General features: G+C 44.3%; 1 protein-coding gene across 1 annotated transcript in view; it reads right to left on the bottom strand.

Moving 5' to 3' along the window:
• The window catches only part of EGFLAM (EGF like, fibronectin type III and laminin G domains), a 149,365-nt gene extending 123,640 nt beyond the window's left edge, over positions 1–25,725 (bottom strand). Inside the window, exon 1 of the mRNA XM_048504664.1 lies at positions 25,234–25,725. Coding sequence (XP_048360621.1) covers positions 25,234–25,345 — 112 coding nt within the window. The 5' untranslated portion in view covers positions 25,346–25,725. The remainder of the gene's footprint in view (positions 1–25,233) is intronic.
• Between the last annotated feature and the right edge of the window lie 529 nt (positions 25,726–26,254).

Below are 26,254 nucleotides of genomic sequence, written 5' to 3'. Positions count from 1 at the left end.
TCCCTTGTGTCTTCCAGAGGAAAACAAAAACAAAAATATGATTATGCTAAATAAATTAAATTAGAATAATCTTCTAACAAAGCTACCGGTAACCTCTGAAGTCAGATGCTGGAATCCCACTAGAGCCTAAGAATGTGCACTGTAAAAAATATTTTAATTCCACATTGTAACTGAAGAAAGGGAAGATGTGGTGGTTTTAAGACTTTTGGGAAATGTTGTCACAAAATGAAGACTTGTTGAGTCCAATTGGCTAGCCAGTTAGAAAGAGCTTTGGAGTAGGGAATAGGGCAGTGGTCTTTCCTCAGATAAATTAGGGAACTACAATTCCAATCAGCCACTACCAGCATGGCCAATTGGCCATGCTGACAGAGGCTGATGGGAATTGTAGTTCCTGAACATCTGGAGTGCCGCAGGTTCCCTACCCCTGCTCTGGAGGGTCAATCAGCACATAGCGGTTTTCCCCGTGTTGCCTCCTCATCCTGACATTCAGAGGTTGACCATTACTGTTGTAGAAATTACTAAGGGGTCAGACGAAGCAGACTTCTAATACAAGCTTCTGATTTCCCTGCCTCGGGCATTTCCAAAGCAAGTACAGTGTCTCGCCTGTTCTCAATTCTGGCAGATAATATAAAAAAAATTATCTGCAGAATTAAAACACAGATTCTTTGTTCTTCTGCATTCTGGCAGTGAAAGACTAGTAAATGTTATAGACTCTAAAGACTAGTTTTAATGGGTGTCCTCCAGAAGAGCCAAGGCCATGAATGACACAGGCCAAGCTAGACAAATAGTTCAGCCAGGAGAATACTGTCAGCTGTAATTTCCAGGAAATCTGTGTCTAGGGACACAGGAAATGGTCTCTCCCAGCTCAACTTCTTCAGATCCCTTGAGATGTCAAATAGCAGGACAAGCAATGGAAATTTTTTAATCCAACAGAAACAAATACAACTTTCAAAAGTGTTTAAAGCATGAAGTTAACACACAGTTTACAAATGGCCTTGCTGCGTTGGGTTTTTTCACTGGCACCAAAGGGAGGAGCAATCATACCCAATCCCCCTCCTCTTAAAGCCTCCAAACTGCATGGCTGTTTGCCCATGTCGGCACCACTATTACCAACATAACTTTTTCAAGGTCAAGACAGACATTTTTCCCCTCTTGCATCGGCAGAAAAGCTTCAGTCCTGCACAGGAGAGTGGTTACAGGTCCATCAGTGGCTACTGTCCATGGTTGCTACAGGTAACCTCCTACATTCAGAGGTAGTAAATCTCTTAATACCAGGATCAGGGGAGGGCCTTGGTCTTTCTGCATTTTTGTTGATCCTCCAGAGTAACTGGTTGACCAGTGTATGACACAGGTTGCTAGACTAGATGGACCACCAGTCTGATCCAGCAGAGTTCTTTTTATGTTCATTCCTCTCACTGAACAAGTTCTTTCTCTTAGTGGTAATGTTAAAACATGGCTTACACATAGATACCTCATGCCGTTGTTTTTGGAATTATATATAAATTATATATAAATATAAATTATAAACAAATGTCATCCTGCTCACCTCTGCAATCCCAGAAAATTAATCTGTCCTGGCACATAGGTCCTTCAAGAAGTATCCCACTAATTACCAATTAATAAATCAAGGGTGCCTTTTTGTATTTGTGCACACAAAAAGAGCAGAAGAGTTGTGAGACCGCCAAGCCCTTCTTTTTGGACTTCAAGTTAAACCAACATCGACATGGAAGCACAAAGCCACGTTAAAAAGAATACCACTCTAGACCAACAGCATTTTCATTTTCAAATTAAAAATAACATGACAAAACCTTCTAAAATTGATTCACACTAACGCTGGCTCTGCCCCAGGACCCCCCCCCCCCCAAACACACACACACACACACACTGGTGTCCATTTGGGGCACCAGCATGGCCCCACGGTGGCCCAGTTTTCTTGGTTTCACCACGGCCGGGCTGAGGAGCAGGTGGCCGCCAGCGTATCAGCCTCCTCCACTAGGCAAATGCCCCGGGGAAGGCAATCACATCACCACAAGGCTGAGCCACTCGCTCAAACTTCCCTCCCCCTTTGGATGGGGCTCATACATTTCATGTATGAACATTATTTATAGTTCACCTTTCGCACTGCAAATCAAGGCAGTGTAAGTCAATATGAATGCCAGGATGCGGCATTTGATAAACAACGCAATAAGGAGTTTTTTCCACAGATGTTATTTCGTCACTTGTATGCCTGTATTATGCCTTTTCTTTTCTGCAAAGTCTGTTCCTTCATCTTGATGTGCTCAGAAATAAGCTGGAGACACAGCAATGAAATATCAAAGCAACTACTAGAGGGGGAAAAATGTGCGGAAGAGGGAAAAAACAATGAAGTGAGGAAACACAAGTAACTAAAATTCAGGGGAAACCCCAAGATTTGTATTGCAGAAATCTGAAAACTAGCAGACACCTGAAAGTAAGATGAAACAAAGCACAAGCATTTAAACATGCCATGTTACATGATGCAGAAATCACATAATACAAGTACACTTACTACAATGGACAGTACATAGTAGTATAGTCCACATACCCTATCTCCTAACTAAAGCATCTTTCTGAACCATTGAAGTACAAGACAGCCCTATTACCTGTGTAAAGAAACCCCCATCCTGAACAATTCATTTCTGCATAATTTACCAAAAGCCAGGAGTGTGGGAGTCTTTCTAATCTCATCAGGAAGGCCATTCAATAATTGGGGGGCGGGGGGGGGGGACGACAACAGAGACCTGGACCATTTAATGTTGGGTTGGCAACTGAGAAGTCTGGAAGAAGTGCTCATGTTTGAGAAAGGTCCCCCAGAAAGCTTCCATGGCACAAGTGGGAATTCAAACATGGGTTTTCCCAGACATTAGTCTAAACCACTACGTTCTAAACCACTACATCACACTCGATCTCTCAATGGGTGATTCTGCACACACCAAATATAACGGGTTCAGGGGTGTGAAAAAAGTATTACAGAAGAGAAGTTCCCACAGAACTCACTCCCTCAAACACTTCTAGGCCAATATATTTGGCTGAACCCAGGTTCAAGTCGCTAAATTAGTGACTTTCCCCCTTTAACCAGGGTTTCAGATACTTCCTGCTTGTCTGTGCAAACTACAGCAAGCAGGAAGTGTTCTGTTTCCCACCCACCCCTCCTGTCCACCATCATGGTGGATTCTCCACGCAGCCATCATTACAGTGCTGGTAAGTGTGCGTGTGGGATTTTCAGGTGGGGGGATTCTCAGATGCGTGGTTCACAGAGAAACACAGCCTTTCCTGTGCGAACTATGCTGCATCTTGACACCAGGATCCCAGATGGCCTCTGCACCCACTGTGCAAATGGCGACACAGCCAATGGGTTCATTTAACCCATTTGTGTTGCCTGCGCAGAAGGACCAACGCTTGAGAGGCGCGCACGCTAATACTGAAGATCTACCATATGTCGACTATCTCTGATGCACAGTCCTCCTTGAATGCCTCAATACAGTTTGCATCGACTTTATTATACCCGACGGTGTTTTCAGCAATCGAGCACTGTGTGTGGAGAAAATTGTCAATGAGCTGGAAGGAGGTCTCGTATCCTGTTAAAGCTCCTCTTCGGGGACTTCTTTTCTCTCCACTGCCTGAAAACACAATTACAGTCCTATTAAGCCCCATTATTATGACGGTGATGATTTTCATACACATGGCGAATGCAGCGTTTAAGCCACTTTAGCAAATAGCCCGCCGAGAACTGGACCGAATATGGGGAAAAGGTGGGTGAACACAACAGTAAAGTGAAGAAGCGTTATGAATATTAAGTGTCAACCACCAGGGGCAATTATATAAAAACATGGTGAAAATAAGATGGAAATATTCAAGTGGGAAACTTAGGTCTCTTTCACTTATTGATATACCCAGACTCCTGACAGCCACTGTTTCATTTTGCCCTCTTTTAAATTGTGCTTGACTTCCTCTTTTCCCCTCATCCATAATGCATTTCAAATGTGACTAAAAATAAATGTTCACAATGCGCCCGGCAGACATCAAGAGGTTTCGAATTGGACCCAAAAGGGTTTTTGATCCCGGAGTTTAATTTTAGAATGCTGAATTTGTGGCATTTTATTTTTACAGTAAATTCCACCCCCCTTATTGTCCCCAGCTTCAGAAATGGATTTCTTTCTCCATCACTTGTTTCTTGGGGGTTACAAAATTGATCTGTGTACGCTCGCAAGAATCTGAGCAAAAGAAGTTATTGAGAGAAGGGAAAAGGGGGAAAAAAATAATCCAAGAAGATTTTGACTACCTTTTTACTCCTGACCCCTTAAGACCTTTCAGAGTCAGATCTCATTACTGAAATGGGACTCGCTTTACCACCATTCTCTTCAGTGTGACCTTTTCCAGCTGCGATTCCTGCATTAACTCACTTTTGTCTATCAGTATTAAAAGAGCAAGGGAGTGGGACGAAGCACTTCTTGCTGTCTCGGGTTTTCCCTCACCCACTTGTTTTATGATGTCTGAGTGCAATGATTTTTTAATAGCAGGGCGGGTGGGGGAGCCTTAAAGTGGTGCTTAAATATAGGTTGAAATGGATTTCAAATAAATGCAAAAGCCAAAACAAATTATTCCATTCATTTAAAAGTCTGCTGCTCCTCTTTATTTATTTACAGTGCTCCGCCCGCAAGGAAGATGGTTGTTGAAATGAATACATATAGCTGGCTTACAGGAGTCAGGTCATTAGACCGTCAGCGGCTGTCTCTCTTGGCACCTGCCTTCCTGAGATTCTTTAACTGGTGGTGCCAGATGTGGGTGCTGGAACATCTGCATGCACAGCAAGGGCTCCACCACTGACCTACTCCCCTTCCCACGCCTTCAAAATCTGATATTTTCACACTCCCTCCACAGATAGTTTGCCCTGACTTGGATAGCCCAATCTAGGCTGATCTCATCAAGCCAATCAAGGTTGGCCCTGATTAGTAGATGGATGGGAGGCCATCAGGGAAGTCCAGGGTCGCTACACAGAGACAGAATGGCAAACTACTTCTGTTTGTCTCTTGCCTTGAAAACCCTATGGGTCGGCTGCAACTTGACAGCCGTGGAAACTCCATGGCGTAGCTGTACGTTTGGTCAACTTGATTGCCATTTCCTACACTACAAACGGTGTACCCGTGCATCAAACAAGGAAGGCCAATACAAATCTCCACTTGCCACAAAATGTACCAGGTGGTTTTTCAGGCAGCTCCTTCTCCTACCTTAACTTACTCCACAGGGCTAGTTGTGATGGTGAAATGGAGGAAGGGAAACCAAATATGCTACCCCGAGCATGCTGGAGAAAAAGCAAGTTAAAAATACAGGGTTGGTTCTAGTAGAAAACTTCTAACAGAAGGGAGTAATTTTTCTTACCAACTCCCCCCCCCTCACAGATTTGTGCCCCCCAAACACTCCCATTGTTTCTGTGGTTGCTACCCAGCATTTTGAAGATTATTTTGGCTGCAGTGGGAGAAGGGAGGAGAGAAAGTCCCACCTGGCTGACAAAGTTCCCTTCTATCTAAAGCTTATGCCCTGGAAATCTTGTTGGTCTTTAAAGTGCTACTGGGCTTGAATTTTGATCTTCTACCCATTTATTGTACTCATTTCAAACATTTATGAGCCACCTTTCTACATTGCAGATCTCAAGGTAGCTTACAATATAAATAAAACATCCATAAAAAGACCACACATAAAAGACAACACATAAAAGACCACAATTTAAAATCTCCAATTAGGATGGACAATAAATAAACTAAATTAGTCAAATGCAGTCCTACATAAAATTGTCCAACTGCTTCCTGGAGATCCAAAATGAGGGGGGGCAAGCAAAATTCTCGGGGGGAGGTCATTCCAGAATTGTGGGGCTGACACCAAAAAAGACTCTCTCTCATGTGTCCACCAGATAAGCTTCTTTTATTGGTGGAACAGTCAAGTGGTTTGTGGTGATCTTAATAAGCTAGTAGGATGCTCCTTCAGACGCCCTGGCCCCAAGTCATGTAGCCCTTTAAAGGACAAAACCAACACCTTGAATTGGAGTTGGAAGCAGATCAATAGCCCATGTAACTGCTGTAGTATCAAGGTCACATGCTCCTGGTAGCTGGTCCCAATCTAGCAACAACATTCTGCACCAGCTGCAGCTTCTGGATACTCTTAAAGGATAGCCCCAAGTAGAGAGGAAGAAGAAGGGTTTGGATTCAAACCCTCCCTTTCTTTCTAGTAAGGATATTCAAGGTGGCTTACAAACTCCTTTCCCTTCCTCTCCCCACAACAGACACCTTGTGAGGCAGATGGGGCTGAGAGTGTCCCGAAGAACTGTTACCAGCCCACGGTCACTCAACAGGCATCATGTGTAGGAGCAGAGAAACAAACCCAGTTCATCAGATAAGAGTCTGCTAATTTGGAGGAGTATGAATCAAACCGGGTTCAGCAGATTACAATCCACCTCTCTCAACCACTACACCATGCTGGCTTTCACTGCAATAGTCCAGTCTAGATGTATTTAAGGCATGAATCACTGTGGCTAGATCTGACTGAACCAGGGACAGACGCAGCAGATACACCTGCCAAAGCTGGGTTAAAAGAAATCTGAGCCACGACAGCCGCCTGATTTTCTAAGGTGACCACTGTAGCAAACAGCACTCCCAAGTGGCAAACCTGGGTTTTTAAATGGAGTAAAACTCTATTCGAGACAGGAGAGATATCAAGTCCACAATCAAACTTTCTACTAATCCAAGAACCTCTGTCTGGTCAGGATTAAGCTTCTGCTTATTTACTTTCATCCAAACTTTGCTGTCTCCAAGTACCAGTTCAAGACATCAACAGCATCCTCAGAAATTAGATGGGAAAGAAAGGTAGAGCTGGGGTATCATCCACATATTGGTGACATCACAATCCATACACACCTCCTGATGACTTCTCCCAATGGATTCATACAGATGTTTAAAATGGGTCATAAGATCAAACATTGTGGAACCCCAATACCCACAGGGGAGAGAAAGAACCACGACCACCCCAACACTACCTTCAGAGACTGACACCCCCAAACAGGACTCAAACCACTGTAAAACTGCGCTCCTTAACCCCAGCACTGAGAGGCAACTCAGTAGGATGGTCAATAGTACTGAAGGCCACTGAGAAATCCAGCAGACCTGGCAAAGTCATATTCCCCCATCTAGTTCTAAACAGAGGTCATCAACCAAGGTGATCAAAGGTCAAATCCCCACTACCGTCTCAGCCAGGTTTCAGAACACAAACTAACCAGATATGAGGTCGTTTGTGTTCTGAAACCTGGCTAAGACGGTAGTGGGGATTCAACCGGGGAGGTCGTCCCTCAAACCTGGTTAGTTTGTGTTCTGAAACCTGGCTAAGACGGTAGTGGGGATTCGACCAAAGTAGTCTTTGTTCCAAATCCTGGCCTGAAGCCAGGCTGAAATGGGTCTACTGCAGACCAACATGGCCACCCTGCTGAAGCCATTTTGGAATGTGAGTCTGAAGTTCCACCTTTCTGCTTGTTTGTTTCCTGTGATACTACCATTCCTTTTCCATTGTCAAGTGAAGATAAGGTACTGTTTTGATTTTAACTACAGTCAGCAGCAAGGCTGAAGCAGAGCGTTACCTAGAACTGAATCTCTTTTCTGTGTATTGAAAAATAATCTTCCACGGGATGGAATCAACATGAGGTTTCTCCCCACCACCACACACCCACAATGCCAATAGTTTTTGGCATAGTGTAGGTGGGATTTAAACTGCATTCAGCTGCAGATTGACTTTCTTGGGGCTTCGCCTTCTTTAATATTGCTGTAAATGAGGGGAATTGTTGTATTTGCACAGCCTTCTAAATGTTTTCAGCCACTCTTAAAAGATATAGCCAAAAGGATACAGGGGAAGGGGGATGTATCCTCCTCCTTGATGAAAAAGGTGATGAAAAATTAAATGGAGGGCAGGCAAATGGATGAGTCAAACATTTAGTGCTTATACACATAGAATACAAAGAAGAAAATTCACCAATGAATATTGTTCTCCCAGTATTAAAGTCTGGAAGCCAATGCTAAAAGTTGTACAGTCCACATTAATCCTCAGAAGATCCAATTCTTTGATGTACATTGCAGGAAGTCACAATAAACATGAAGCCCAAAAGCAGGTAAAATAGCCCTCCCCATTTGGCTGTTTCCGCTTAGAAAAACTGGGCAGGAGGGAAGGTTGGAGTCCCTTCCTCTCCCACCATGCTCACCAACCAAATCCAGTTCTGCAGGGCTTGAGAAAGTTGCTTTCCTGATGTTGAATGTGATGGGAGTCAGCTTAGGAGACTTCTGACCCAACTTGTGTCACATGTATCATCTAGTCGATCCCTTAGGTAAGGGGTGTCCAACTCTGGCGCCCCAGAGGTTCATGGACTATGATTCCCATCAGCCCCTGCCAGCATGGCCAATTGGGTAAATCTACTGCAGGGTCTGACATCAGCCATGCCATCCAGGGCTGGTCATCAGCCATCATGACAAAGGCCATCATCTATTAACAATTCCCTTCTTCTAGCTACACAGGGCAGTCTCTGTGCATAAGAATATTTTTAAAATGGCCATATGGAGAACTATATTGGGCCCCTTCCGCACACACAAAATAATGCGTTTTCAAACCACTTTCACAACTGTTTGCAAGTGGATTTTGCCATTCCGCACAGCTTCAAAGAGCACTGAAAGCAGTTTGAAAGTGCATTATTCTGCATGTGTGGAATGAGCCTTGGAGTCACCCAGGATACTCTACTGCTATCCTGCAAGTCACCATTCCTCAGCAAAAGCCCTTTGAAGGCAGACTCCACCACGAAACTACTAAATTAGAATTTATGTTGAATGATTCGGTTGCTTTCCACTGGATATTTTTATAGTGTCTTGTTTTGGGTCTGCCTTTGGATTACAATTGGTTTTATTCTGTTTCCTTCCTTTTTATAATGCGGGGTTTTTTTAAATCAGTTTGTGACTGAGATTTTATTGGCACATAAGCTATTTTAGGGGGATTTCATGCAAAAAAAAGTTCTAAAAAGTTAATAAATAATGCCCTGCACTTAGATAGTACATTGCTGCCTCCTTTTCTCTCTGTCTCAAACTTGGGTCTAACTTCTTGGGAGAAAGGAAGAAGCTCGAGTGACATACCTCTGAAATTAGAGAAGATACTGGTAGGAAGGAGAACTGGAGACGGACACCAAGGATCAAACAGCCTGAACCCGCACAGCCCCACAATCCCCCCGTCACTCAATACAGTTGCTGAAATTCCGTACCTGGCACATACACAGAAACACACAATTGCATCCAACTATGAATATACCACCAGAGACCGAACACACACACAGGCAGGGACTCTGGTAATTAATTAATTACGGGCGAAACACCCCATTTGCATGGGATCAGAGCAGTTTACACAATTTCTTCCATACAATAAATCCACTAAAGTACACAATGGATTAGTTAAAATATCACATAACACGATACAACATAGTACCATTAAATAATGTGAGATGTAAAATCTAACAAGAATGAGTGAAAACCGTTTTGCTCCCATGTGTTTCAATTCAGCTTAACATCATCAGAAGAAAAGAAAAAGAGAAAAGAAGAAAAATATAAATTTGGATTTATACCCTACCTTTCTCTCCTGGAAGGAGACTCAAGGTGGGCCAGAAGCTTCTTTCCCTTCTTCTCCCCACAACAGACACCTTGTGAGGTAGGTGGGGCTGAGAGAGTTCTGAAAAACTGTGAGTAGCCCAAGGTCACCCAGCAGGAATGTAGGAGTGCGGAAACACATCTGATTCTCCAGATAAGTCTCCGTCACTCAAGTGGAGGAGTGGGGAATCAAACCGGGTTCTTCAGATTAGAATCCACCTGCTCTTAACCACTACACCATGCTGGGATAAGGAAAGGAGGCCAGCTAGCAGAGGATAGGTATCTTCTATTTGTACAGTCAGCAGCGTAGTATGGAGTTTTTCTGACCTACATTATTAAAACTGAAGCCAGAAAGGAGGCTAAGGTTCACAAACAAGGCAAGGATCAGTCTCCTCCTCCTCTGCCCTGTCGCATTCAGACTAATGGTAATGGGAAACCTCAGTGATGCCACCATGCAATCTCATTGATTACACAACAGCACATGCTAGTTATCACAGCGAGGAAGATGGAAGCTGAGCCAAAGGAGGAGCAGAGCTGAGTGACTGAGAATAGCCATGGTAAAAAGTACCTTGGAGGCCTTCATGTTCATGGGAAGGGCTGTGGCTCAGTACTAGAGAGTCTTCTTTGCATGCAGTGGCCCCCAAAATCTCCAGTAGAAAGGATCAGGCAGTTAGATAACCTCTGTCTGAGATCCTGTAAATCTGCCACCAGTCAGAGTAAGTACCACTGGCGGGTCTCAGTAGCCCTCTACACGTGACCATTCCATACACAAGTGTGATGGCTGCACAAACAGTGGAGGAAGTATCCACATGGAGACTCTGTTTGTACAAACAGGGAAGCTGCTCTCTGAATGTTGGCAATCATGGGGAGGGAACTTATGCATGGACATTTCCTTTGCATGCAGCCCCCATGCTCATGCTGGCATTCACAAGGGGGCCAGGAGCAGGGCCACTCATGCCCGCTCGCTCGCTCTCTTAGAGAAAACATGGGTGGGTCATGAATACAGAGACCATAGAATATTTCCGCCCCTGTACAATCTTCCCTTCCAAGTGAAAAACAAAAAGAGTGGGAATTTACTTACTGAAAGACAGGGAATGCAACCGCTCTTTTGCTCTGTTGTTTTGCTCTGACCTGCTCCTTCCTACTACAGTGAAGAAATCGAGATTATCCCTACCTGTAATCACATTCAAGAAGCTTCATTCTGCTCTGTCAGTAGCTGTCAGAAGCCTCAGCCAAAAGCCTTTTCCCAGCCCTGTGAAAACTGAGTGCCTTTAGCCAGACAACTGTACGTGATAACACGGGGGGGGGGGGGGGACATTAACTGGGTTCCAAGATTCACTATCCATTCTTATGACACTACTTAGAGGTCGTATGATACTTGTTTATTGTCCAAAGCCATTCGGCATAATAGCATGAAAACATAATGGCATGGACAGTCACTTAGTTCCAGAAGTGCCTCAGAGCTTTGACAGCTGTAACTGCAACAGTCAGATGAGCAAATCTGCCATGCGTTCAAAGCTGGCTAATCTTGTGCCAATTCATCCCTGTACACAGAATACAGGCACAGCCAGCGTCACAAAAGAGCCTGGCCATGTTGCCGGATATGATCCCTTTAACATTTGAACCCACTTTCCAATGTGGTGATTTCTGTATGCCGCAGCAAGGTGTGCGCAAGGACATCATGAATACAAGGAATCTTCTGCGTGCACAGCTTACCGCAGATATTCCCAGCGGTCAGACCTTGCGTCTTGAAAACGTTTTATGTGAAATCATTCCGCACACCTCCTTCCCCTCCCCCCCCATCGTTTTCAGGGGGGTTTCCCCCTTGTTTCTTCAATTGTATTAATTCCATACGCTCCTGCTAAAAACATACTGTTCCTGATGGTAGTGGGATGTCAACCATGATGCAGAAGAACAACCCTCTTTTCTGTTGCACAGGCACTCTGGCAGTACTGCAGTTACATTTTGAAGTGGCAGTTCATAACATCTCAGCCTCCATTGCTAGTGAGAACTACCAACCCAAAATGGAAGCCGAAACAACTCCTGGAGCAGGCACCATTTCCTGAAGGAGCAGAAATACGTACCCCCCCCCCCCACACACACACACACACAAAGAACCACATTTTCCACCCAAATTTGTTCTGCAGTAATGCAAGATAGTTACTGCAGCAGTGCCCAATTACATGCAGCTATTACTTCTAGTACTCCTTACTATCACCCCAGAGTCTCAGCACTCTATTACTGATGCAATCACCCCCCAGCTTCAAAATCTCTCTCTGCCCTAACATTACATTGGGAATTTAATATGAAATTGAGAAAGATGATCCAATTGACCATGCTAGTTTGTATCTCTGCATGAATGTTAACATCACATCACAAATTCTATGTGAAACGGGCAAGCTGATCCAAACAACCATGCTTCTTTGTATCACTGCCTGAACAGTAAGTTCTAAATGAAAATTCTAAATGAAATTGACAAAACTGATCCAATCCATGCTGCTTTTGTTGTATCTTTGCTTCAACATTACAGTGCTAGTTCAATACGGTAAGGATAATTTTTTAAATTTCCATTTGAAAACCAACGAGGGTAGAGGTGAAAATGGCTGAAGGAAAGGTTGGGCAAATGGAAGTTTAAAAAAAACACTACTGGAGTAGGTGCCATTGCCTGAAGGAACAAAAACACGTAACCCACCTCCGCACACAAAGAACCGCATTTTTTCAGTGAAATTAGAGTTGCTGTAATATATGGTTATTGTACAAAAATCACTTGTCAATTACCTCCTGCAAAAGCAACTTCCCTTGTCAATTCCACTTATTCTTAACGAGAACAGGTATATTTTCACCTTAACATTATATTCCTAATTCAAGATGAAATTGACAAAGCTGATTCAATCAGCCCTACTTCTTTGGATCTCTGCCTCAACAGTACATCTCTAGTTTGACATGACAAAAGGAAAAAATTAAAAAAGATGCTTTCTGAAAGTCAGCTTTCACAAGGGAGCCTCTTTTTCCTATCCAGTGTCTTTTTATTCTCTTTCCCCCCATTTAATTAGAGTAAGCTAATGGCCATTTAATTCACAAATGCTGTCTCTCCCATTTATCCCAGTACTTAGTGGCAGCAATTGAGCTAGTCAGGGATCATGGAACTAGATCCTTGAGGTCAGGCTAGTAAAATTAGCCATCTGTCCAATAAAAGCTTACCCTCAGCCTCTTCTTAAGCATTAAGGCTCCAACTGTGCAGTTTGCACCACGGCAAACAACCAAAGCTATGACTCAGCTCAAAATAACTTTTAAACTACAATTTCATCAAATTATTGAGGGGGGGAAAGCGTAATGACGGATCTGACCTTTGCAAGCAAGTTGTGCCAGGGAGCAAAATATGAAGGGAAAAATAATAACTAGGCTAGAAATAAGATTGGGTAAACTGGATCAATCAGAACCAAAACATGTTGGGGTCAATTAGTCAAAACGTCTCCTGACTCCTGAAGCAGAGCTGTCACCTTATAAACCACTTACTCTGGAGTAATCTTGCAGACAAAAACTGGACTTCAAAGTGGCGACGCATCCTTTACAGGCTTGGCAGATGTTGTTTTCCTCAGCGCAGACAGATGAAGAATGAGAAAACACAGCAGCCATTCCTAATCCTTAGTCAGTGTTTATCACAACTTCATACATAAGAGTGTAAGTGTAGCCCCTCTGCTCCACACCTAGAGCAAATCCAGTCTTCTGTCTCCATCAAGCTTCAGCCACAAACCAAAAGGAGCTAAAGGGCACTGAGTGATGCATTAGTCATTACCCCCCGACAACAACTGACTATTATTATTTATGGACTTCATTTTATCCTTCTCCTTCCTAATGGGGACCTAATGTCATTCTTTCCACCTTAGTTTTATGCTGCAGTCAAAACTAATTCCCCAACAAGTATAAACAGTATGATTAGGTAAAGTTTCCCCTTGAGTCGTATCCAACCCTGGGGTACCAATGCAAGCAGTGATTTTATAGGCAAGCCGCTTTTGTGGGGTAGTTTGCCATTGCTTTCCCCGAAACAGTATGATTAGCAGCAACCTAAACGTACTTACACCCTTCTACATCTTTATACACTTTCACACCTTAACATGGCAACGGAGTTTGTGTGTGTCAGCGAAGCTGAGAGCCATACCATAAAGGGCCTAGATTCTTTTGAGAGACTCCTAGCAGAGCCACTCAAAGTAGAATGGTCACAGCTGAGATACCAGGCTAAGATGCATCCACTCCCTTCAGTAATCAATGGCTACATCAGCAGAAGAGACAATTCCAAAGATGATGGGGGCAAAGGAATCCTTGAAGGGTAGCTACTGAGCAAGAGCACTAGTAGAAGGTGACACTAGCAGAATATACATTGTGTATTCTTCATACACAATGGCAGTGCCACTTCAGCCAACCCTGATTAGCAGAAGAAGGCAACAGTAAGCCCCTTCTGACCATTTCTTACCTCAAAAACCCTGATGAGACAATCCAAACTTTGGAGGACATTAATTCATAGGATTTCCATAAGTCAGAAGTGACTTGATGGCATTTAACACACATGCGTACATGCACGCACACACAAACAAGTCCACTGGGCTTAGAATGGTGGAATTCTGCTCTGGACTGTGCTATTTGATAACTGTGAGTTGGATCCTACCAGTCACTCCACTTAATCTTACTTGACTTTTCCTACGTAATTAAAAGAAATTTCCAAAGCCTTTTAATACCAGTCAAGATAATTAAAAATGCTTCCAAATAAACCTGAGTCAGGTAAGAGTCGTTCTTTGAAACATCACAGGTATGGATGGGCACCATTCACCTGTGTGGGGAGAAGGTTCTTTAAACCTCCACTGCCAGATCATTTTCTTGACCCAGAGACCAGGTTTTTGCCCAGTTGGGTCCTGCATATGTATGAACAGGGATACATGTCAGTTTCTCCAGCACAGCCAACTGTAGCTTTCAGCAGTGGAAACAGTGCAGGTGGAATCTCTAAGTCCTTCTGCCTGTAGTTCTGATTTGAACTGGATCCTGGAAGGTACAAGATTGTTTATTAGTGGAATATATTACTATTATTTTTATTTATTTATTGATTGATTGATTCATTCATTCATTCATTCATTCATTCATTCATTCATTCTACTGCCCATCCCCGAAGGGCTCTGGGCAGTTAACATCATATAGGTAGAGCACAATTTAAAACATCAATAATTTACAGTAAAAACGTATGGCTCTATTAGGATTAGAACAAATGAAATGCCCATAAAACACAGCGTTCTAATGTACAATGCCTTGCGTTGGAACTTATCCACTATACACCATTGGATATTAGGTGAAGAGATCCCCAAAAATGTATGTGACCCAATCCAAGGACATACCCAGGGAAAATGCAATATGGTACCTGGAAAATCATCCCAAACGCATCTGAATAAAAACTGTAACTAGGTTCTCTCCAGCAGTGTCTTCAACACTAAGCACCTCTTCACACATGATCCATCTCCAATTAGAATCTAATTAAAATCCATATTTCAATCTGCAATTAATCGATGTCTCAATTAATTAAAACGACTGATTTACTAATACTGTTAGTTTACTCCAGAGCCTAGGATTTGAAACTTGGCTTCAGAAGTGAACAGTACAACCTCTGAATTCATCATTTTACACATAATGTCAATTTAACATATAATCAAAGCTATCATTCATCGCGTTCTCGTGCAATTACCAGTCATTTAACTTGAGATTGGAAAGGAGATATCTGCAGAGCAGCGTGCCCCGAGCTTGGTGACCTAATGCCGCGAGCATCCCTCCGATGTAATTTGCGAGCACACGTATTATTTCAATTTATATCAATTTGTCAAAAACAGGGGAAGGGTACTATGGGCACTCTGAATCCAGCCTTCAACGGTGTCAGCATTTCAGGCACCACACACTGCCCTTGATCCGCATGCAAAAGTCTCGATTGACGTCAACAAGGAATTCTCAGCAGATCAAAAGCAGACCAAATTCTGAGGGGTCTTTTTATTTATTTTTAAAGTGCCCTCTCCAAGAGCCCCAAGAAAGTTTACAAAAATGCCATTCCATGAAAGCCTCATCAGTATGCTTTAATGGAGCGACTGTCTGCTCCCTTCTGGCTGCTCCCATTCATTTGACATGAAAATCCTCATTGTGTGAACATCCCAGATGCTCCAAGGTTCAATTCCTGCAGTCACCCAAACTTAAATCAGAGCACAGATTTAATTTCATCCAGAGCAGACTGGCAGACAATGAGCATGGTTAATTTTACACGGAAGCATCAAACTCTGAATATCCTCTTTTTCATGGATTTCCCCCCCCCCTGATGTTTACAACTTTTTCTCCCCACTCACACATACCAAATACATAAGCAAATAAATATATACATATATCTAACAACTAAGGATCCACCTCACCAGTGGTGGGATCCAAAAATTTTAGTAACAGGTTCCCATGGTGATGGGATTCAAACAGTGTCGTAGGGCCAATGGGGCTGGGCGGGGCACGACGGGGGCGTGGCCGGGCATTCCGGGGGTGGGGCATTAATAATTTCTCTGTTACTGTAAAAAACTCTTACTGTAAAAAAAAAGATCCTAATTTCCAGCTGGTATCTTTCTGTCCATAATTTAAATTCAAGTCCTATCGTCTACTGCCAACAGAAACAACTACTTCTCCTCTAATTGACTGCCTGTCAAATACTTAATACTTTCAAATACTTAATTTTGTTTCTAGAAATCAAAAGAAGGATACTTTCCTTAAACAAGGAACTTTACCATATTTCTAAAACATGTTTTTACAACAGCCCAACAGGGAGAATTATCCCGTTTTCTACCTTCGCTAACCAGCCACATGGGAAACAACAGACTTTATGATGTTTGGACCTAATGGAATTTCTAACGGAAAAGCAGACCCAATTAGTAACCCCCTCTCGGCACACACAAATAATTAGTAACCCACTCTCGGGAACTGGTGAGAACCTGCTGGATCCCACCTCTGCACCTCACTCATGCCTCTGATGTAGTCCACAAAACACTATGCTGGAATGCAGTCTTTAAGGTGCTGCAAAGCTTCCATTTGCATTTGATGTAACGGATGAACACAGTTGCCCAAGTGGAATTTACACACTGTGCAAGTGTAATGTTGGTGTAATGCTGACGTAGCATTGACGTTTAGACAGGATTTCCCAGATCTCAGTCCTCTAGAACTTGACTTTAAAAACCATTGTCCGAGGACAAGAAGCAATAATATGGAACACAAGTGTTTCCAAGTATGTCCAGAATACACAACTAGGCAACCACAGTTACTCATGAACCTGCTTTCTACCAAGTCTATCAGTCTGCCAGGCTCACTACTGTCCAGTCTGAACAGCAAGGTTCTTCAGAGTCTCAGGGAGAGACTTTTTTTTACCATCCACTATACTCTGTACCATCAAAAGATAAAAATGTGGTTCTGAGTTGTTCAAAGGAAGTGAAAGTAGTATGCGTCCACTGTAGAAAAAAAAGTCCCAATATTAAAATGACTGCCGCAGGTAAAAGCCACTTATTTCTGGAATCCCTTGGGCTATCACAGTGGTTTTAACTGAATTTGTCTCAGTGTCCCCTGAGGATTCTCCCCCAATAATCTTTATATTTATATATTTGAACACCCTGATTTTTTCCGAAGTGGCCCCACAGATTAAAATGCCTCTATCTCTGGAATCTCTTGGGCTATCACAGCAGTTTTAACTGCATTGTGCTTGGGGTCACTTTGGGATTCTTCTCCACCCATTGCTTTTTTCAAAACTCAAATCTTCCAATTTCATCATTTTCCCTGGTGCCCTAAGACAGCTACCATCTCTTTTCAATCCAAAGAAGGTCCAGGAAGTGGCTGTGGATTAATTCAGCACTAAGGTTCTATCTTTTTGTGAGAGAAGGTATGATTCTTTTAACCAGAGATGCCAAGATTGAGCCACGGATCTCCTGCATGCAAATCTGATGTTCTACTAATAAGCCACAGCCCCTCAACCATGGGGGTACAGGCAGGGGATGATAAGGGCTGTGGTCCTAGAGAAAGGGCGGCTACATCCTGACTGGGGAGACTTATTGAAAATGCCTCCAGTACATCAGTTAGCTGCTGTAAATCCAGAGGGAACTAGAGTGGTGTGGTAGTTAGTGTCACACGAGAATCTGTGACACCAAGTTCAAATCGCCACTCAGTCTCAGAAGTTCTCTGGGTAGCCTCTCAACATACTTCACAGGAGAAGAACAATGTAAGCCCCTCTGGGTCCCTACTGGGGGGCGAGGAGGCAGCGTGGGATATAAATGAAAGAAACAAACAAATAAATAAGGAGGGGAGGGCACCAGAGCCTCAATCCGTATCATGCTTCTACTTTAGTAAATGCTTTTTGCAACTAAATTAGATGGCAGGAGAGCCAGCCACAAATGTCTAGTGCCACATGTAGTTCACACTGGGCTGGCTGGGGATGGGTGGGGGGATTTGATACAGCAACCAGGCCAAGCTGTGATTTTGAGAACAAGAACTCAAACTCTGCTAACATGCAAGCACACCTACTCATTAGCCAAATCATATTGGCTTTTTATTTCTTTCCCATAACTTACTACTCTTTTATTTCTGGTTTAAGGTGCTGTTGGCCATTCCTTTCAGGTTGCTTTTTTCAAGTTTATTATATCTCTGCCATGCTATCTAAGTTTGGTAGTATTTGCTCAGTTGGTATTTTTCAGAGACGAAAGCCACCTTCAGTATTATTTTCAATGGGAAAACTGAAGAAAGCATTAAAATAAGCCAACTGAAAAAAATGTTACCTATTAGGGATCCCAGTCAGATAAACAGATAATGTTGGCAATCACATTCCACAGATCAGTAAATCAGTCTTTTCGCCTCCCCTCCCTTTTCTTCTCATCATAAGCCACAATGTTAATGTGGGGAGAGGTCTTGTGAGAAGTCTGATAGGAAGGAAACATGTTTGGAAAACCTCAAATTGTCTATTTATTCCCATCTCAAACCCTCTCTTTATAGACATTCTGTAAGTGAATGTCACAGTGTACACGTGTTTAAGGGCGATTTCACACTCACTGTGTAAACTCAAATTCAACGTATGTTCCACCCAAGTGTTCCCCACATCCGGTGAATCTGACGTGGGTTTGTCCTGCTCTGCTCCGTTCTGCCATGAAATTTTCGACTCCACCGGCAAGGTAGGGTAAACCGGCGAAGTTAGGTCGAATTCAAGCAAAGTGGGGAATCTTCGTCGGGTCGATTCGCCAGTTCAACCAATCACAGACTAATGTTTTGGGCATGCGCAGAACGGAAGACTCGCACCGGCAAAGAAGTGCTTGCCCCGGCTTCCTGCCTATAACACTGGCTGACCGTGCGCCCGGTAACGAAGGGCAGACGTTACTGCTGCATACACTCATAGCAATGAAACGGCAACATTTTTCCTTCACAGCACCGTTTCGCCCAATCAACACTACGTAGCTGTAACGTAAATAAAATTGGGGGGGAAAGGGACGCACGTTCGCATTCCCGCCCAAATGCAGCAGCCAATCAGGCACAACGAGTGAATGACACGGCGAGGTAATCCCGCCTGCTGAACTCGGCTCCGGCAGGACAACCTCGGCTGCTGTGGGAAGCTACGAGGGATTGACATAGGTCAGTGGTGGTGAACCTATGGCACGGGTGCCAGAGGTGGCACTCAGAGCCCTCTTTGTGGGCTCGTGCAAACAGAGTGCCCCCCACACACATCTAGGCTGGCCTGGGCCGCTGGGCTCGATTATTAGCATTAAACCTCAGACCTAGTTTTGGGGAAGCAGTGTAGGTAGCCCTGTTAAGCGCTGTTAAACCCCATTGATTTTCATGCAAAGAACTAAAGCGCAATCCTTTGCCAGGGAGTAAGCTCGGTTGCTGGCAATGGGGCTTGCTTCTGAGTAAACCCTGCTAGGGTCGTGATTCACCCGTTGGAAGAGTTGCGCGGTTGCTTCAGAGCAAAGCCACTGACTACAACCAAGCTTGCTCCTGAGTAACACACGCCTCGGAGCCATTTTTTCTAAACTAAAACCTCAGTATTCAAGTTAAATTGCTGTGTTGGCACTTTGTGATAAATAAGTGGGTTCTGGGTTGCAATTTGGGCACTCAGTCTCAAAAAGGTTCACCATCATTGACATAGGTCGACTCTTTTCAGCCTGATGAGTCGACCCTATGTCAATTCTCAAGTGTGAAATCGCCCTAAGTGAAGCCAACCTTGCTCTTGTGGCATCAGCAGGCCATTACACCAATTTCTACCATCCTCTCATCTCTATTTGCATGCCCGACAACCGACACAATTCAGACAAAGGAGAAGAGGGAAAAACAGGCACACATCTACGTCAATGCAGGCATTCAGACGGGATCCAACAGTCCACGCAGCTGTTGTCTGGAAGCACAGCGGAGTAGTAGCGAACAGCTCGGGGGAAATGGGGACCTGTCCCCCAGTCCCTTGGGCATGCATTGCTTGCCATGCAAGGATGCAAACATCTTTAGAACATACTGCTATTCCCATTATCACTATTTGATGCATGTTTCACAAGTAACAGCAATTAGGGATGCAGCAGACAGGTTTAGCAGGTGACCACGCTGCTGGGCTACTGCAACTGCCAATGGGATGAACCTTATTTCTCCCCAAGTTCCTGTGATCAGGCTATGGAACCTGCCAAACATTGGAAGATTCATTTAGGGGTCTGCTAGGGAGGAGAGGTGGGCAAGATGCCCTGCCAAACAGCAGCAATGGATTGTGGGTAGGGGCAGGCCGGACAAGCAGTATTTGGCCCTATGGAAAGTGAAATGGCTAACTGAAGGGTCAGCTCCCTGCTTGTCACCAGTGGGCAGGTGGTGTACTGAGCCAATCAAGGGTTCAAGAAGAAGAAGAGTTTGGATTTATATCCCCCCTTTCTCTCCTGCAGAAGACTCAAAGGGGCTTACAATCTCCTTGCCCTTCCCCCCTCACAACAAACACCCTGTGAGGTAGGTGGGGCTGAGAGAGCTCCGAGAAGCTGTGACTAGCCCAAGGTTACCCAGCTGGCATGTGTGGGAGTGTACAGGTTAATCTGAATTCCCCAGATAAGCCTCCACAGCTCAGGTGGCAGAGCTGGGAATCAAACCCGGTTCCTCCAGATTAGATACATGAGCTCTTAACCTCCTACGCCACTGCTGCTCCTCAAACATTCTGAACTGCACTAATACTAGCCCTACTTACCTATAAGGAAAAAGAGGATTTTCCCCCCATCAAGAAAAATGTGGGTTGCCTTAAAAATGTATACAAGTCACAGTTATGCTAGAATATGTCAAGTTGCGGTTGACTTCTGGTGACCCCTTGGGGTTTTCAAGGCAAGAGATATTCAAAAGGTGGTTTGCCGTTGCCTGGACTTCCCTGGTGGTCTCCATCCAAATACTAACCAGGGACAACACTGCTTAGCTTCCAAAGACCTAATGAGATTGGGATAGCCATTCAAATAATAAAATCTTTGGAGAATAAGCTTTTTCTTACTGGCATCATCTTACATGTGGAATTCTCTCCGTTTGGAGCAAATACAATATATTCAAACCATGAGACTGTCAAATCCCCATAGATGCTTGCTGGGTGATCTTGGGTCAGTCACACATTCCCACCAAAACCTACTTCACACGACTGCTATAAGGATAAAATAGAAGAACGACATAAGTCACTTTAGGTCCCCATCGGGTAAAAAGGTGAAGTATAAAGGAATAAAAAATAAAATAAAATTAGGCTTAGATCTCTGGGTTTATGGACTAGACATCAAAAACATATTCCTATGTGACAGTACAATGAGCAAGGCAGTAATGACATTTGAAAGCTATTGTTACCGCCAAGCAGAAACTGCTTAATTGCTTATCATATGCACTATCCTTAAAAACTGCTCACCTTTACCCCAGTTCTAAGAAACTGAAGAAATGATGAAGTGCACATTCCTCATGCCAGGGGTCATTCTGCATCACCCACCAGCTGTGTCTTAATATAACTGCTAGATGTTAAGAAGTGGGTTTCTCTTGATGGATAGATCTGCACAAGGAACTAAGTGTGAAGAGGGAGGGGCAAGCAGTAAAAATGAAATTGAACCCTCTTGAGAAGAACACTCTGCAAATCTTGGGACCTTTGGGTGTATAGCCTCAGGTTTATCATATTATTCTCTTCCTGGAGGAGAAAATCTATAATGGCAGCAGGCTGTAAAAGAGACCCAATTTTGGAATATTATAATTAAGTTCCTCCACCTATGGGTAAGGCAAGTATGCTTGCAAAACACAAACACCACAACAAACAAATGCAAGGCCTAGTGGCCCAAATGAAACTGGAGATGGTACATGTTAATTTCATAATTATCTATTTATGTATTTCTAATTATATAGTTAAATCAGTAATTTTGATATAACTTTAAAACTAATCCAAACATTTATCATTCTAAAAATTAAACCTTCAGTTGGTTGTAAACATTAAGGTTATAATAGCAAATGAGTTTTAAGTAGAAAACCATGATTTAAATCAAGTCTTACGGACTAGTGATTTAAATTGATTTGATTTAAATCAAATCCACCATATTGTGGTTACCTTATGCAGCGTTTTCTGTTATTTTACATGTGCCGGGCAGTTTCTTTCAGCTGATGGGGAATATGTATGCTGATGTATACAGCGTAATCCTACAAAGTGCAATCCTTTTTTAATTCTAATTCTATAATCCTAGTCAGTCCTATTGCAGGAGGGAAGGTGGCATGGTATAGCTCGATCACGTCCGATCTCAGAAGCTAAGCAGGTCAGTACTTGGAAGGGGGACCTCTCAGAAGTCTGTAGAGGAAGGCAAATGCAAACCACCTCTGCTTCTGCACTTGCCTTGAAAGCCACTTGCAAGGTGTCAATAAATCAACTGTGACCTGATAGCACTTTACACAGCATTGCATTGGACTGGATGTCTTATGCTACATGACTGCATTATATGTGTTCTGCAATCCACCTTGAGTCTCAGAAAGAAAGGTGGACTAAATAAAAAAGTAAATACATACATTCTAAACCCACCGAAGCCAATGGGTTTAGGAGGGTGTAACTGCTCAAGGATGGTACTGATACTGAAAGACCTCCATGTGCAGCTGTACCTGAGGACACTCTACAGGTGTTATTTCCTGTACAGAAGTGTCTTCCATGCAAGGGTTTTTTTTACATCTGAAACCGCCCAAAGACTAGCTTTGCCAGAAGGTCCACAGAAGCTACTACCCACAGAATCTTCTGCCTCCCACACATAACTGTACTAGTCATTAAAGCAGAGAAATGATCTTATTCTTATTCACGGTTATTCACATGCCCTGTTACACAAACATGCCCTGTTACGCTCAAGTGTGATTTATTGCCAATAATGATGCACTGGATTAGGTGGCACAACTGTAAACTGATTCCTAGGGAGCACTCTCCAAGAATACATTATTAGTTTGACAAAAAGAGCTTAGTGCATTTTTTTTAATATCCCAAACACCAACAAAGCAAAGAAAATGGCAATCTTCAGTTTCCTAGAAGGACAAGTTGTAATGAGCCTCCATTAATTATACGCAGGTAAGCAAGGATGAATTGTCCACGGTAAAAACAGGTCAGCCACAGACCCAAACAAGTGGTAAAATCTGTCTCTTTCTCTAAAGGTTTTTCTTAAAGATCAGCCTAACGGAATAAGGCGGAAATCGCTTCCTATATTTACAATTCACTATTTGATTCAACAGCACAGACGCGGCATGAATCTCCGAAGCCCAGCCACTCTAAACCGTGCGGAACACCAATTGCTCCAGCAGATTGCAGGCAATCAGCTCATCCCGGCTTAAGCTTTAGAAGTGGAGAGGTGGACCGAGTGAGCTGTGACACCCCTCTCCAACCGAACGACTGCAGGCTTCTCAAGCCCGATAGCATTGCTGTTCATGCTGATATCTGTGTTGAAACTGACTCTGCTTTCCCCCCCCCCTTTTTTTCTGTTGGCAGCTGTAGAAAGAGGCACCGATTGGTTAATTCCATCAGCGGCCTTATCCAATTAACACCCTGGCATTGTGTATAGTAAGAAGCCGGGGAACATAGTACCACATCCTTGAACACAGGCATCAGCTCTTGAGTTTGAAGTGAATGAAACAGGAGAACCAAAATAGCAGGCAGCCCGCCCAAGCCTCCGCGGTCAAGTCGCCTGCAGTCAAATAATAGCCGAATAGTACAATTAGAGATTCTTTAATGGCAAGACTGAGGGGGAAGGGGGGTTAATTTTTCCAATGGAAGTCTACTGAGCCAATAAAATATTAATCAGCCATAAGAGAGACGCCCGGCAGAGATGCTCACGACAATAAGCACGCTCGTGCGTCCATTGAATTAAATGAGAAAACCTTAAATAATTTACTACAACCTGCTTAGTACTACAGAGCATTAGCAGAATCTACTCAGGAGTCGGACAGTGAAAGAACCAAGTCCGCTGGGTTAAGCTTCGGGAGTACACTTTTCACACCAACTGGTCCTTCAGAGTCCACAGCTTTTTTCCTGGCACAGCCCCCTCGCCTTTCCCAACTGTACGGCAGGCAGAAATTCAACAGGTTAAACTTTTTCCAGCTTGGCGAGAAACAGCGCCGGTGGGAATTCTGCCTATCTGTTGAAGAAATAAGGTGGTCTGCTGGCAAGGAGGGGAAGACTCGAAATCTGCTGCTTTACACTCTAAGGAAAATATTATTTTGAAGATTGCCAGTTTTATTTCCTCTCTCAAAGCTACGTGTAAACTCTGAATTAAAGTCTTATCTTTCGACAGTGCTCATGAATACGCATCTGCTAACCAATGCCTTGGCTAATAACAAATAATACAGTTGAAACCATGAAAGTACTGCTTTGGGACAAGAACTAGAGATGAACCAGGAACAACGTCTGAGGATGACATCCCTTCCTGCGACGTCTGACCTCGGGGGATTTGTTTGCAATTTAACTGTGTGCACATTAAACTGAGACGGGTCAGAATTTAATTTCTGGGGGCCAGAAGAGTCGTCCGATTGTTCTCCTCGCAACAGGAAACAGAAGCCTCATTTGGACAATGTGGATTAAATAAGGAATGTCCCCCCCCCCTCCCCGCCTTTCTTCCAACTGCCCAGTAATTGAGATCACATGGAGTCCGCCTGCGCATCTAACAGAAACTCGAGGCTAACGTTAAAGGCAAAGGGGGAATCCTGCACACCGCTGAGCCTGACCCAGAAGGAAGGGAGGGAGCCGCGCAGGGGTGTGTAGCCTCACTCCTCAAAGCACGTCTGTGCCAACAGGGGGTCCGAGATGTTTGTGTTGAAGTCCCCCCCCCCCCCGCCCAATTGGGACACTGACTGCAAAATTGAATTGTTGCCAGGCACCAAACTACCCAAAGGTCGCTTGTATCGCATGAGCCCCCCAGAGGAGGCATATAAGGAATTGCAGCTCCCCGCTCACATAAACCTTTTCATCCCGACTTTGCTCCCCCAACGGCACGGTTCGGTCCCAGCACACACACACACACACACACACACCAGCGCTCACCTTGACTCCTGGGAATGTTCCTCCTGGCTGCCGCGAAGGGTCCGACGCAACAAGCCAAGAGGAGCCAAGCCAGCCGGCAGCAGCGGCACCAAGAGCGGCCGGAGGGATCCATCGGGCTCAGGAGCGCGCTCCGACGGCGACCCCCGCTCGAAGTTTGCGCAAGTTCAGCGGCGAAGGCGGACTTGGCAATCCAAGGAGCTGGCCAGGAGAGGAGGGGACGCCGCGGCGAGGAGCGGCCACAGCGCCAAGCCCGGAGGTCGCGGGAGCGGGACTCGCGCAGCCCGGCTGGGGCGCACACCAAAGGGCGGAGATCTGCCCCGGGAGCGGAGAGCGAGGCGCGCAGCCCGGCGGCCCAAGAGCGGCTCCCCCTCCTCGCGGATCGGCGCCGGGCAGGAGCGCAACTACCCGCTCCCGCCCCCTGCAGAGCGCACCGAGCAGAGAAGCGGCGCTTTTGCGCGGCTGGCGCAGCGGCCACTTCTTGGAACCGGCGACGGGGACCGCCCCTCTGGTTCACGCTCCGCCCCCTCGGAGAGAGGGAGCGAGAGATCCATCGGATCCCTCGGCTACCCCTTTGCCTGCAACAGGATTTCCTCCCGACTTCCCAAATGGGCTAGGCCCAGTCCTGCTTTGAGACTTCTCAAAGGGGGTATATAAATCCAAACTCTTCTTCTAGCTGGGATTGATACCCTCCTTTTCTCAATTGTAGGAAGCCTCAAAGCAGCTGGCAAACTCTTTTCTCTCCCCATAACAGACACCTTCTGAAGAACTGTGACTAGCCCGAGGTCATAATCAACAACCTATTATACACAACAACACAATGAACAATATACACACAGAGGATCCCAAATATAATAATATAATATTAAGTCTCTGTAATTAAAATAGATTTGTATATTTGTATATTTAATTTGTAGATTAAAATAGATTTGTATATTTCGCACTAGAGCCAGACAGGTTCTTTTCCTTTCTTTTAACAAGATACTGTCTCTGGCTCACTATATATATATTTTACTAGCCCGAG

Source organism: Sphaerodactylus townsendi, linkage group LG07 (assembly GCF_021028975.2).
Source record: "Sphaerodactylus townsendi isolate TG3544 linkage group LG07, MPM_Stown_v2.3, whole genome shotgun sequence".
Lineage (NCBI taxonomy): Eukaryota > Metazoa > Chordata > Lepidosauria > Squamata > Sphaerodactylidae > Sphaerodactylus > Sphaerodactylus townsendi.
The sequence above is the reverse complement of the archived record's forward strand: the minus strand, read 5'-3'. Positions and strand labels throughout refer to the sequence as shown.